At 37.6% G+C, this 14,912-nt stretch overlaps 1 protein-coding gene across 3 annotated transcripts in view; it reads left to right on the forward strand.

Annotated features, from left to right (window-relative positions):
- SPIDR (scaffold protein involved in DNA repair) overlaps positions 1-14,912 on the forward strand; it is a 198,365-nt gene that overhangs the window by 166,936 nt on the left and 16,517 nt on the right. For all 3 annotated transcript variants that reach the window (XM_070747729.1, XM_070747730.1, XM_070747731.1), the window contains exons 15-17: positions 2,741-2,942; positions 8,262-8,414; positions 11,116-11,209. In XM_070747729.1, coding sequence (XP_070603830.1) covers positions 2,741-2,942; positions 8,262-8,414; positions 11,116-11,209 — 449 coding nt within the window. The remainder of the gene's footprint in view (positions 1-2,740; positions 2,943-8,261; positions 8,415-11,115; positions 11,210-14,912) is intronic.

The following is a 14,912-nucleotide window of genomic DNA, read 5'->3' on the forward strand; positions in this document are numbered from 1 at the left end:
ACTAGTAATAATTGTTTAAAATTTCAAAATTGTACTAGTCAAGGCATCACATTATATAACATGTTTGAATTGCTCAATAATTATGAAATCCTCAAAGTGACTTATTTGAAACCAATGCACTTAAGGAAAACATTTATATTTAAACCTTAATTAAGGGTGAGGAAAGACTTAATGCTTTTAGTGACCAGAAACTTCTATATGTGGAAAGATGAGGTAATTTGGGTAAACTCAGAATTTTTCTAAAGGAATTGGAATAAATCTCTGAGATTGATGTTGAAGTCTACCTTCAACCATGGAATTTGACTGGATGACTACCAGTCACTATTCAGCCCAGCCTACTTTAAAGCAGTGATTTTCAACGTTTTTTGAGCCGCGGCACATTTTTTACATTTACGAAACCCTGGGGCACATTGAGCGGGGGGGGGGGGGGGCGCTAAAAAAAGTTTGGACAAAAAAAAATCTCTCTCTTCCTCCCCTTCGCTCTATTTCTTTCTCCCTCCCTCTTTCTCTCCCTTCCTTCCTCTTTCTTTCTCTCTCTCTCCATCCCTCTTTCTTTCTCTTCCTTCCTTCCTCTCTTTTTTGCTCTCTTTCTCTCTCCCTCCCTCCATGTCTTTCTCTCTCTCTCCTTCCCTCCCTCTCTTTCTCTCTCTCTCTTGCTTTCTTTCTCTCTCTTTCTCTCTCTCTTTCCCTCTCTTGTTCTCTTTCTCTCTTGCTTGCTCTTTCTCTCTCTCTCTTGCTTTCTCTCTCTCTTGCTTTCTTTCTCTCTCTTTCTCTCTCTCTTTCCCTCTCTTGTTCTCTTTCTCTCTTGCTTTCTTTCTCTCTCTCTTGCTTTCTTTCTCTCTGAGCTTCGCGGCACACCTGACCATGTCTCACGGCACACTAGTGTGCCCCGGCACACTGGTTGAAAAACACTGCTTTAAAGAATTATTATTCAAATAAAATGGTAAAAAAGAGTACCATGTATGCTGCATTGCAATACTGGAGGAAAAGCAAGATATAAAACTAGCAAAAGAAATGAAGTTTAGAACTTACAGATTTTATTGGTATTTTTCACTTCAATTTTTTACTTGCAAAAGGGGACTCACAGAGCTGCAATTCATACCTGCACTATAGTGACTTTCACTTTGACCAATAAGATGGCTTGCAATGGCTTGCTGTGTCAAATTGCTATAGGTAGACATTAGTTAACAACTGTCTTCTTTAGCAACTATTCAAAGGTATGACAGCACTTTAAAAATAACTTTATGACCCGTCCTTGCATTTATTTATTTTTTGATTTGATTTGATTTGATTTGATTTGTATGCCGCCCCTCTCCGGAGACTCGGGGCGGCTAACAACAATAACAAAAACAGCATATAACAATCCAATATTAAAACAGTTAAAACCCTTATTGTAAAACCAAACATGCATACAGACATACCATGCATAAAATTGTAAAGGCCTAGGGGGAAAGAGTATCTCACTTCCCCCATGCCTGGTGGCAGAGTTGGGTTTTAAGAAGCTTACGAAAGGCAAGGAGGGTGGGGGCAGTTCTAATCTCTGGGGGGAGTTGCTTCCAGAGGGCTGGGACTGCCACAGAGAAGGCTCTTCCCCTGGGTCCTGCCAAGCGACATTGTTTAGTTGACGGGACCCGGAGAAGACCCACTCTGTGGGACCTAACTGGTCGCTGGGATTCGTGCAGCAGAAGGCAGTCCCTGAGATAATCTGGTCCGGTGCCATGAAGGGCTTTATGACTGTTGCACTATCCCTATAGTCACACATGATCAAAATTCAGGTGTTTTACAACCAGATGTTTGCAATGATCATAATGTTTCGTGCTCATGTGTTTGTCCTTTGCACACCCTAAACAAGCAGAGTCAGTTGAAAGCCTGGCAGTAAAATTACAGTTAACAGGAAAACAGAATTGGAAAGGATCTTGGAGGTCTTCTAGTCTAAACCCCTGCTCAAGCAGGAAACCCTGTAATATTTCAAACAAATGATTCTCAAATCTCTTCTTAAAAATCTGCGATGTCTTGCTTAATGACTGTGAGAGAGTCTCTTAATGATTGTGGTAGAAGTGAGGTTGCAAATCCCTCACAGTCACTTGATAACTCCCTTAATGACCACATGCCTTAGTAACAAAAGTGGTCCCTAATTGTGGTTGTTAAATGAAAATTACCTGTATAGCAACGTTGAATATGGTACTGTGCCCACCCTTTTACTTTCCAAGTTTCAAATCTAGTCATATCATATACTTGCATACCTATGGCAATCAATAGGCATCAATGATGATCATTGATTTTATCCCAGCACGTATACAGGACCTGGATATCTTTCTGCTTATAGCTGGAGTGCAACCATAATAATCTCCTAATGTTCTGAAGATTTACAAAAGGTCTAGTGATTTTATATGTGACCTGAAACAATATAAAATTTTAACCAATATTTTGACTTTGGTGGTGGTGGTTAAAGGTGAGATACAGGAAGAAGATAAACGATGTGCAGCCATTTTCTTAAAATCACTCTAAATGGAATAAAATTGTACCATAAAAATTTGGCATTTTTTTTCCACTGAACTTCAGTTTGGGGGATAGAGTAGGCTGCATGTGTTACATGATCCGTTGATTATATTTTGATTAAAATGCTGCTAGCTAAATAGAAGTTTTCATCTGCTTCATTGCCTTTAATTTTATGCTGGTTAGAAAATATATTTCTTCAACTTTAGCATTTAAGTTATTTATTTTTTTCTTTCAACCCTAGGAAATGGGCAGCGCTTCCACAGACAAATGGTTATTTGTTACTGATTTCTCATTGCAAAGAGAGTCTCAGATCAATTCTGGAACCCCCAAAACACTACCTGTCTCAGTTACTTCATCATGTGTGATTGATGTGGAAGTAATGGAAGTATTAAAGAGCTCGTCCCCTTGTATTGTTTTCTTCAAGGATGCTATGTGTGGAAATGGTAAGGGTTAGTATTTCATAACAAAATAGAAATGAATACAAATAACAGAAATTAAAAGAATGAATGCAAATGTTGTTAAATGCATATATACAGCAATGGTGGGCTGCCGTTGGTTCGGGTGAACCAGTCATTTTGACCAGCAGCTGGGCCTGCCCACCCGCCCCGGCACTATCACCTCCTTTATAATTGCCAGTTTTTCGATGCTGTACACATGCGCTCACATTTTCGGTTCTGGGCGAACCGGTTGTATGTGGTTCACACCTCTGATATATAGACTAGCTTTTAAACATATCATTAAATCTTGAGGACCTAAAATAATATACAGTGATCCCTCGATTATCGCGAGGGTTCCGTTCCAAGACCCCTCGCGATAATCGATTTTTCGCGACGTAGGGTTGCGGAAGTAAAAACACCATCTGCGCATGCGCGCCTTTTCCCCATGGCCGTGCATGCGCAGATGGTGGAGGCGGGGAGCGACGAGAATGCGGAAGCCGACAGATTGCTTTGAATGGCGGCTGCCCCCGCCCCCCCCCAGCACCCGCCGTTTGTCGCTCGCCTGTCCGCCGTTTGCCGCTATCACCGCCTTCCCCACCCAGACTCGAAGTCCCGGGGATGGCAAGGAGGGAGGGAGCGACACGGGTTAAGCCCTCCACGGCCTCTTTAACACTTGGGCAGAAGTCGCACTCCTCCTCCGGGTGATGGAAAAGACGTGGGTACTTGGGAGCCCAGGCGCCCCGCTCGAAGTGGAGGAAAGTAGGCGGTCCCCGGGGAGAGAAAGCAGACACTGGGCTTAGAGGCGCCCGTCCCAGCGGAGCAGATGGAAACGCTCCGCCTGCGTATCGCCATCCCCGAAGATACGCAAGCTCTCCCCCACCACACAAACACACACCCCGCCCGGCCAAACTCTCCCTCCTGCTGCCCCTTGCTAGCCGAGCGCCTCTTCGGCTCCGGTTACTTTCCCCGTGGGGCGGGACAACCCCCCCACCGGGCAAGTGGTTCCTGTTCAGCGCCATGTTCCCGGCCAATGGCAGCGCCTCCAGCCTCCTCGCCGCTCGCCCGCCCGCCCGCTACCGCCCCTCTCACCGCCGAGTCCTCCTGCAGCAGCGCTGGCGGCCACCGTTCCCCGTAAGCACCCGCCCGCCACTCGCCCACCCGCTCGCCGCTACCGCCCCTCTCACCGCTGAGTCCAGCGCTGGCGGCCACCGTCCCCCGTAGGCACCCGCCCGCCCGCCGCCCCCCCGAAAGAAATGAGAGAGGGAGGAAGAGAGTGTGAGAGAGGAAGAAAGAGAGAGAGAATAGTGGAAGGAAGAGAGAGAGAGAAATGATAGAAAAAAAGAGACAGAGAAGTGACTCTTGGTGATGACGTATGACGTCATCGGGTGAGAAAAACCGTGGTACAGTATAGCAAAAAAAACGGGGAGTATTTTTTAATTATTATTTTTTGAAAAATCGCGATATAGCGTTTCGCGGAAAATCGAGATCGCGAAAATCGAGGGATCACTGTATATCAGTCTTTCCATTATATAGAAAACAGTCTTTGCCCAAACTGAAAGCAAATAGAAATCTGAAATCCAAGATTATAAATTTATACACTACCCACGGTTGTTTTGGATTATAAAATGGGTAGCATAAAAACAAACAAATAATAACAACTAAATAATCTGGTCTCACATAATTTTTCCAACTTCTAAGAATAATTGATTTGAGAAAGCAAACGGAGGGCTATTAAACCCAAATAAAGAAACAATCTGAATTGGATATAATATGTAATATGCAAATATAATATGTCCCCTTATCCCTTTTATACTTGCAATAGTCAGTCACTCTTAAACATTCTCTGGGTATTCAATAGGCATAAAAATTAACATATTGTTGATTTCTTAAGATCTTACATTTAATGTTCTTTAAAACTTTATTCAATGAATTGGTAAAAAAGGATAAATGAATAAAATCCATATCAATTTAGTGTTCATTTTCAACAAGATGTCTTCCAAAAGCAAATCACAGAGTTTTCAAAGAGCATGGTTTATAGTGAAAGGAAACTTAATTACCCTGATATCTGTTGGGAGACAAATTCTGCCAAGCATGGTACTTGCAGTAAATTCTATGTCATCTTATCTGACAACTTTCTCAGATTGGTATATTCTAACTTTCTCCTGCAAATGATATAGCACAAGAAGATAAGGCATATTTAACCAGATATCAACAAATACAGAATGCTTTGTTGATGACATTAAAACATGAGAACATTGGGAGAACTGGCATTTTTTAATTTTAAGGAAAGCAAAACATAATACTGAGATGGAATCTCAAATACTAAAAGTTGAAATTCCCTGAGGTTAATAAAGGATGCCAAGAACAGTAAAAATAAAGGCTTATTTATATATCTTCAAAATAAAAACAAAAAATGTATTACTTTACACATTCCTTATTTACTATAACAAAATTTGTATAACAAGTAACAAAAAAAGAGCTTTTGAACTCTTATTTGGATCATTTATTAAATCCCATAGCAGTAAATTATGAGAGCAGAATTAAGGGCAGAATTGTAATTTGGAATTGATGAAAGCATAATTAGAAAACATTATTTTATTCTTAATGAATTTAAATCTCTAAGGTTGGATGATTTGACTAACAGTTTCACCAAGTGCTTACATACTATTTTTGAGACATGCTGGACAGTGTATAAAATACAAGATGCTTATAGGAGAGAAATTGTTATTGTTAGTTGCCCAGAGTCTACTGGAGTTGAGCGGCATATAAATCTTATTGAATGGGTGAGTGAGTGCATGCATGCATGCATGCATGCATGTATGTATGTCTCTGTTCAAAAGCATAAGTGGAGGAGGACTCAGAAAACTACAGACCATCAGTCAGAGGTTCATACAGCAGATCATGAACAAGTAGATCCGTAAGCATCTTGAAATGAATGCAGTAATTACCAAGTAACATTGTTTTAAAAATTATTTTTTCATTGGGAAACTTTCTTAATAGATAGTGGGATTAATATGGACATAATTAGTTTCAGTAAAGCATTTGGTAAAATACCCTAACATCCATCCATCTCAGAGATTTTATTGCTGTGACATGCTCCCAACATGCTCCCAAGTGAAGACGAATCTGATCAATTTTGTTCATAAAGGAAGATGCACATTTTTATAGCACGTCACTAGATGTTCCTTTCTTCTTTCTTCTTGATGAAGATGCTGCACCTGTCTTATGAAGATACAGTAAAGGCATAAAATAAAGTTTCTATGCTGCCTTTTCATGCATGCAAAAAAATAGGAATCTAAGAGAGTACTTCAGATAGGTCCTACTCAATTTGATTTGTCCTGACTTGGTTCTACAGCTAATGTGCCACCCAGTTCATCACTTTCAGCTCCCTAGAAAAGGAAGGGCTGATAGTTTCTGCAATAGAGGTGAGAGAGAAAGACAATAAATATTTTTGTATCCCATTGATCAACCAGGGTGTTGATGGTATTATTTACAAACGAGATAGAAAATTCCCTAATTGAGGAAACTATCCAGTTTCATAAGGTTTCCATATCAAGATATTTTAACTAGTTCTGCACTCTTGACAGATGCTCATGTCACATGCCAGATCTGTACTTTTATTCATAATTAAATGCTGGATAATATGTTTAGCCAGCAACTAACCTAGCAATCAACAGCAGCATTTATGATTATAAGACCCAACATCTCTTGCTTTGAAATTTTCAGTTAGGCAGCAAACTGAAAAAGATGGGAGAAAGCATTCAACCTGCCTTTTCTTTATAATGGTCAAACTGCCCTCTCCCGCAGGATCACCCAATAATTACTTTTTCAGTTTTCATTACCATCCAGATTGTTCTCCAGATCTCTAATATAAACATAAACATTGCACAATAAAAGGGAATTTCTTCAGCCTCTAGATTCATTCTTTAGCCCCAAATTAAACAGATATCTGACACTTAGACATTACAATATATTAAAAATAGAGATTCAAATCTTATTTTCTGTGATTTTTGCTGTGTTGGTTAAAGGATTTTTAGCATATCCACTTTTCTTTACAAGTGGAAGAAGATTTGAAAGCAGTTTATTTACTAAATAAGATGACTTTCCTACATTTAGGCATTTCTACCAACAAAAAATAACGATGATGACTTGAAAGGAAGAAGGGACTAAATAATAAGAAAACATAGAGGCTACATTTTAGAATTACAGAGTTTTGTAATTACAATGGAATAGAAAACAGTGGAACTGTATTGTTAACAAAATTGAAGAAGCAATCCTTTTCATGCTTTCCACTGCTTAATCTTTATTGATTTGAGAGCCTACCAACCTTCAAGTTGTTGCTTCACGAACACTTGATATATACTAATTTAATGTGCACCAATTAAAACAGTTTGTTGTGCATTACGTATCCAGTACAGTGGTATCAAATGGGAAGGAATTGTAGGGAATTATGCACTGGAATAAGTTTTATTGTTGTTAACACTACTCCATCCTTTAATCGCAATACATTTCTCTAAATATAATGGCCCAAGCCTAACTTTTATTTTAAAATACTGTACAAATCATGCTTGTAGGTATTTCAATGAAGAGTTACTGGTTAAGAAATCAGGCTAAAAACCAAGGGACTGCAAATTTTAGTCCTACCTTTGGCACAAAGCCAACTGGGTGACCTTGGGCTATTCTCAGCACTAGCAAAAAGGCATAGCAAAGCACTTCTGAAAACCTTCCCCGCAAAACTGCAGAGACTTGTCCAGGTAGGCTCCAAGAATTGGACACCATTGGCTGGAAGAAGAGAAAGTAAGTGTATCTGCATAAAGTTTCCACCCTAGTAGTAGTATCAATGCCAATGCTGTAGCTAACACTACTTGAGAAGAATAAAATTTAATTCTAATCATGTTCAATATAAGCTAATCAGTACATATTTGGTCATTGTTGGCTATCAGATTTAAACCTCTGGCCTATTTGCACAAATCTGTTACCATGCTTCCAGAACTGGAGACACTCCAGGAGACACTCCTCTGAGCAAAGATTTGACTACCTTGTTCTGGGGAGCAAAGTACAATATGTGAATAACTTTGGAATAATTCCCAATCCCCCATTAAAAGATAAAGAAAATTCAACATGCAGCCAATTTCCTTTCTGAATAAAACCAGGTTACTGGATGCTGGCAGACTGTTAACAAGAATAGAGTACTCATTTGAATAAATCAAAACTAAAATAAGTTTACTGAAATGCTTGCAGGAATTTGTCTTGATTGGCTTAGATAATTAATATGGCCACCTTTTTCTTTGTCACCGTAACTTATCAAAATGTCTTGGTTGGCAGGTAAGATTATTTGCATTGAACGTACTGTTCTCTTGCTACAAAAGCCCCTTTTGTGTAGGGCTGCTGGTGCTGACATCACTGAACTGACTGGTCCTGTCAAACTAGATTATCTGGATTCTACTACTCCAATCAATTCTATTTGTACTGTAAGAGGTTTGTAGCTATATTTTTTGTGATTTGAAATCTTAATGCTAACTGTTCTTTTGCCTGTTTTCCAAGAGTGTGTGACAAATTATATTCCTTGTTTCTTGCTTCTTCAATTAATTTCCATTTGAAGACGTTATGGTTGACACCTCTGGTGCAGTAGCAGATGGCAATGAGACTATTTATAATAGTTGTTCTGTTGGCATTTTATGGGTGCCATTATATTGGATAGTGACCTCACAAGTGATCCTTTATTGTAGGGTCTGGCATTTTGGTCACTCCATTTATATAATGGGATGGTAGCAAGGATAAAATTGGGAATGTCTATATGTACTGCCTTGAGAACCTGGGAAGAAAATTGGGGAAATTGGGGCTTTGGCTTACATTTCTTACTTTATCTAAGCTTTCGTCATCATTTAAATGATTTTTTAACTCATTGTAAAGCTTAAACTGTATACAGTGGTACCTCTACCTACAAACACCTCTACTTACGAACTTTTGTAAAAGCAGGTGTTCAAGATTTTTTTTGCCTCTTCTGAAGAACCATTTTCCACTTACAAACCAACCCTCCAAAACTGTAACTGGAAAAGGCAGGGAGAAGTCTCCATGGGGCCTCTCTAGGAATCTCCTGGGAGGAAACAGGGCCGGAAAAGGCGGGGAGAAGCCTCTGTGAGGCCTCTAGGAATCTCCTGGGAGGAAACAGGGCCGGAAAAGGTGGGGAGAAGCCTCTGTGAGGCCTCTAGGAATCTCCTGGGAGGGAACAGGGCCTCCACCCTCCCCGTGGTTTCCCCAATCGCATGCACTATTCGCTTTTACATTGATTTCCTATGGGGAAAATTGCTTCTACTTAAGAACCTGGTCACGGAACGAATTAACTTCGTAAGTAGAGGTACCGCTGTATACACACACACAAAAACAAACACACACACTGCTTTTCTCTCAGAACCCTGAATTAATTACATATTCCTGCACTGGTATCTAGTACAGGTGGTCCTCGACTTGCAACTGTTCATTTAGTGAGGTTCAAAGTTACAACAGCACTGAAAAAAATACTTATGACTTTTTCACATCTCCATGGTGACATGATCAAAATTCAGTTGTTCGACAACTGACTCATACTGTGACCCTTGCAGTGTCGGGTAATTTGCTCACCTTTTGCTAATTTCTGATAAGCAAAGTCAATGGGGAAGCTAGATTCACTTAACAAGTATGTTACTGATTTAACAACTGCAGGGATTCATTTTAACAACTATGGCAAGAAACATAGAGTGGGACAAAATTCATTTAACAGGTGTCTTAGCAACAGAATTTTTAGTCCATTGTGGTCGTATGTCAAGGACTACCTGTGTATGGTATTATTGCCACTCCTGATTTTCCTAATAATTTCATTCATTTATCAAAAGACAAGCATGTTACTCAATCCTCAGGGCTTTCTGGCAATTTGCCTTTGACACTGTAGTATTGACAATTGTAATCCATTTATTTGCAGGTGTTTTAAAATTACTCATATGTTTTGTTTGCAAACATTAATGTTTATTGCTTGGCTCAGCAAACTGCTATTGTTCTAAATCTTTTTACTAGCCTCCCCATAAAATACCCATCTTGCTTGATTTATAACACTAAACAACAATGCTTACCAGTGATCCAAATATCTGTCTGACCTTCAGTTCTTCAATGTTTCTAGTCACGTACATGGCTTGAGAAAGCATAATTGAATCTCATTTACCTAGATATAAATAAAGAACAGCTCCTGGTGTTAAACCAGTGTAAATATTTTTTAAAAGCTGTGTCATGTCTGGTTTTCTTCTTCATTTCGGTTTGTTTCAGGTTAAAATAATAGCTATATTTAGAGAAGTATAGAAGAACTGCATAAAATGAGATATGAACATCCTTTTGTTCAAATGACTTCTCTAAAAGATGGACAAATAGCAATAGAACTTGGACTTATATACTGCTTCACAGGACTTTACAGCCCTCTCTAAGCAGTTTGCAGAGTCATCATATTACCACCAACAACAACAACGATCTGGGTCCTCATTTTACTGACCTTGGAAGGATGGAAGGATGAGTCAACTTGAGCCAATGGGAATTGATTTGGCAGAGTTCTGCAGTTGGCAGAATTAGCGTGCAAAACTGTATTCTAACCACTGCGCCACCATAAAACATCAAGTTATGGAATAAATTTAGGAAATCATCCAATAATTTTAATTCCTTTATTCACCCATATCAAAAAACTGTTTAATAGCTCTAGACAAGGCAGAACATTTCATCATCATTTAAATCTGACTTCATGCCCTGGTACTGTTAATCAGAATTTTTTGGTTCAAAGGAGGTCTGGTGTGTTGACTTTTACCATGAAGACAGAAATCAAGAGAGGCACTATTTGCTGGCAAAGAATATTAATTTATTAGCTTATTAAATTGGCTATACAATCACTCAAACTTTGCATTTGAAAACATTTCCTTTTTGATATGGAAAGAAAGAAAATAGAAATTAGAAAAAAATAATAGAACAGGTTACAGCTTTTTAATACATAGGAAAGCAACTAGGATTGGATTACAATTAAATCTGAAAACAATGGAAATCTAAATATTGCTAATTATACTTATAAAAAAGGAGAAGAAAAGGTATTTTCAAACAGACATGATTGCTTAAGGCATTCAGAATCAAAGTATACTAAATTTTGCAAATCATTTTACCTTTTTTTCAGGTACTGTAGTTGGTATTAATGAGAGAACTGCTTTCTCTTGGCCTATATGTAACAGATGTGGCAATGAAAAACTAGATCAGCATCCACAAGACAAGTAAGAACATGTTGGATTAATTGGCATATTGATGATCCAGTAAGTCGGGTGTCAAACTCACAGTGTCATGTTGGCATCGCGTGACATGTCACAACTTTTTCCCTTTCATTAAAATGGGGGTGGGAATGACCAGCGCATGAGACATCTGGCCCACAGGTTTGACATCCCTGCAGTAGGTATTCACATACAAAGTCTTACTTCAGTTGTTGAGGTTCATCACCTCATACAGAAATGGAATAGTTATGGAATAAAAAATCTTCAGTGTTATCTTGGGTAATTTGTATCCTGGGCCTCTATCTATTTTTGGTCCAGATTTTATAGCAACATTGTCTAATTTCATCCAGGAGTGGAAACTTATTATCAACAAAAAAAATTTAAATGACATATTTCATACATCAAATAATCTTTGATTTATTTCTTCTAATTTCCTTTGATTATATAACAGTAGTAGCATAACATATCAATACAGGAAGGGAAGAACTATGATTGTTAAAAAGAACAAAACTTTGGAAATCATGTACATTGGTAAAGATTGAGGCTTAAGATTTATAGGCCTGGATAGACGTATTGTCCAGGAATTTACCCAATTCCTTAAATCCATGCAAGGTGGTTGTCATCGTCTTGTTTTATTGGATGGTTGGTTGATTGGTTGATTTGATTTGATTTGTATGCTGCCCCTCTCCGTGCACTCGGGGTGGTTCACAACATGTCAACAGTAAAACAGTGTACAGAATACAATTGGATCCAATTAATATAGTTAGTTCAAAAATATTATAAAAGCTGAATATCAAAAATCATTCATTCCATACAAACCAAACATAATAGGCATTCATTGGCCAGAGCCTGGGATCTAATGACCCCAAGCCTGGTGGCATAAATAAGTTTTCAAATTCTTATGAAAGGCAAGGAGGGTTGGGGCAGTATGGATCTTATATTAGTGATTTGAAAAGGAAGAGAACTTCATGCATATCAACCATGTCCCTTTCATTTGTCTTTTTCTAAGCTAAAAAGTACATTTTTCCCTAGTTTTTTTCTCACAATAAAAGTATTGGAGCCTTTTGGCTTGTTTTCTTCCAAATCTTTTCCAGTTCTATCTTTTTCCATATACTGCAACCAGAATTGTGTGTGTGTTTGAAATGCATTATAGATTTATATATGAATGTTATGTGGGTGGTTGCATTTCCAGTCTTTCTTAGTGAACCTAACATGGAATTCATCTTTTTTTCCCCTAGCTGCCATACACTGAGTGGATATCTTCATTAAATTACATATGACCCAATATATTTTTCCTAGTTGGCTATAGAAGGCAGTTCAAATCCCATTAGTATTTATATAAAATGGAGAGGCTGTATGTTGTTTCAGTATATATCTATTTACACTCATTTAAATTGAATCACAATTGTTTGATCATTTTTTCAGTTTAAAGAAATTTAATTTTTCAAAAAAGATTAAAGAGAACCAGTTTGATGTAGAGATTAGAGTACTGTCCAAAGAAATCAGGACATGAGTGCTAGTTTTACCTCAAGTGTGAAAGTTAGCCAGCTGATTGTGATCCAGTCAGTCTCTCAGGCCAACCCTCCTCACAACATAGTTATTTTGGGGAAATATGAGGAGGAAGGAGTATTAAATACTGCTCAAAAAAAATAAAGAGAACACTCAAATAACACATCCTAGATCTGAATGAATGAAATATTCTCATTGAATACTTCATTCTGTACAAAGTTTAATGTGCACAACAGCATGTGAAATTGATTGTCAATCAGTGTTGCTTCCTAAGTGGACAGTTTGATTTCATAGAAGTTTTATTTATTGGAGTTATATTGTGTTGTTTAAATGTTCCCTTTATTTTTTTGAGCAGTGTATATATTCCCCACTTTAACTTACTTATATAAAATAATAAAAGTGGCGTAAAAATCTTAAAAATAATTTAAAAATTAAAATAATCCTTGAGCACTTTACAGAAATTTTGAACAGTTTGTTATCATCCACAAACTTAATTAGATTACTGCTTACTTATCCCTAAGTCAACATGATTTATCAACAAATTGGAAAAAATCCTATCAGTTCTTGAGGGACACCTATTCTTATCTCTTCCATTGAGAAAATCGTGCCTTTATTTCAGCTCTTAGTTTTTTATTTTGTTTAACTATGTAGCATAAAAATGGTCCTCTATCCCATTACATTTCCTTATGCTCTTTTGATAAGGAGCTTTGCATTCTTTACAGTGTGAAACAGACTGACAATGTCAGCAGGTCACCTCTATGCTTGCTGATATTCTGAAAAACCTCTAGAAGATTGGTGAAAAAAATATATACTTTTTTTCACTGCAAAAAATACACTTATTTTATTTCAGCAAAGCTTGTGCCTCAGTGCTCTTAATGTGGAATGAGAACAACTGTACTTATCACTCACCAGTTTGGTAAGAACTGATGTTAAGCTGACTAGCCTATAATATTCTCATCTTGCCAGCCTTCTTTTTAAAAAAGTAAAGTTGCATGCACTGTTGCTGATCCTTTTGTATCCTAGCCCAGTTTGAAGGATATTTTTCTTTGCAAATGTGAGGAAATGTTAAATTTGAATTGTTTAATGATTCTTGGGGATGCCATCAGGACCCTTAGAATGCTTCTGATAATTCAAGATTACTTCTTCATTCTACAAATCAGCATTTAAACAAGAGTACAGCTTAGCATCCAAGAACAGTAAGAGCTTCTCTATATGGCCATAACTAGAGTTATTATTAAAACAATATTGCAATTGTAGGTCTGATAAAAATGCAGTTCATCTGTCAATTTAGCATTCAAATTTTGTCAGTGACTTTTTCAAGAAGAGTAATTGACTATAGCATAGTGCATCAATTGTCCAATGATAAATTATTTATTAATTTTAAGTAATTTTTGATTTAGAAGCTAAATACCCTTTTTAAATTTAGAGTTAGCACGCTAAAAGTGTTTAATATATGTAAACCTAATTTTGATGTGTAATCTATATTTTTAAATATTATTCTGACTTCTTCAAATACTTTTTCCATAGAATATATTAATTTGTGCTTCATCCCCCCCTTTAAATTTGTTTATGTTATTTTGATTTCTCCCTAGAAAAGTAAAAAAAACCACCCTATCAGTATCTATTCTTCATCTAGATATTGGTATCTGCCTTATTCTAAATATGATGCTAGGTTTTTAGCTTGTTCCAAAAAGTTATCTGATAACCAGTAAATCTAAATATCTTGCACAAGCTTGACAAATGTGGAGACCACTGTGCTCTTTCTTTGTAGTTGATTTTCTTTGTGGAAGAAATAGTATTTCTCACAATATGGACTTTAGTCATCTACCTAGTAGCTTAAATTAGTTCCAGGGTGGTTTACTTAGGTTTTTTAAAGTTGTTAATGCTAATATAGACCATGGATACTACTTTTACCCCAATATTATCCTCATGTGCATGACAAACCCAACTCAACTCACACACAATCAAAAGTTGTCTTATTATTATCATAGATAATAATTGGGCTCATTGCCTACAGAAAATACTGTATATTATGCCATCCTTAGCGCTTGTTCTCCCTGACCATAAGGGAGCTGTCATTCTGGGAGTAGGAAAAAGCTGTCATATCCCAGAAAGTTTCATCCACATACTTTCATGTCTGTCTAATATCTCCACTGGTTTCAGGAAAACAGATTAGCTTCATGAGAGCTAGGAATGCAGG

Source organism: Erythrolamprus reginae, chromosome 3 (genome assembly GCF_031021105.1).
Source record: "Erythrolamprus reginae isolate rEryReg1 chromosome 3, rEryReg1.hap1, whole genome shotgun sequence".
NCBI classification, from domain to species: Eukaryota; Metazoa; Chordata; class Lepidosauria; order Squamata; family Dipsadidae; genus Erythrolamprus; species Erythrolamprus reginae.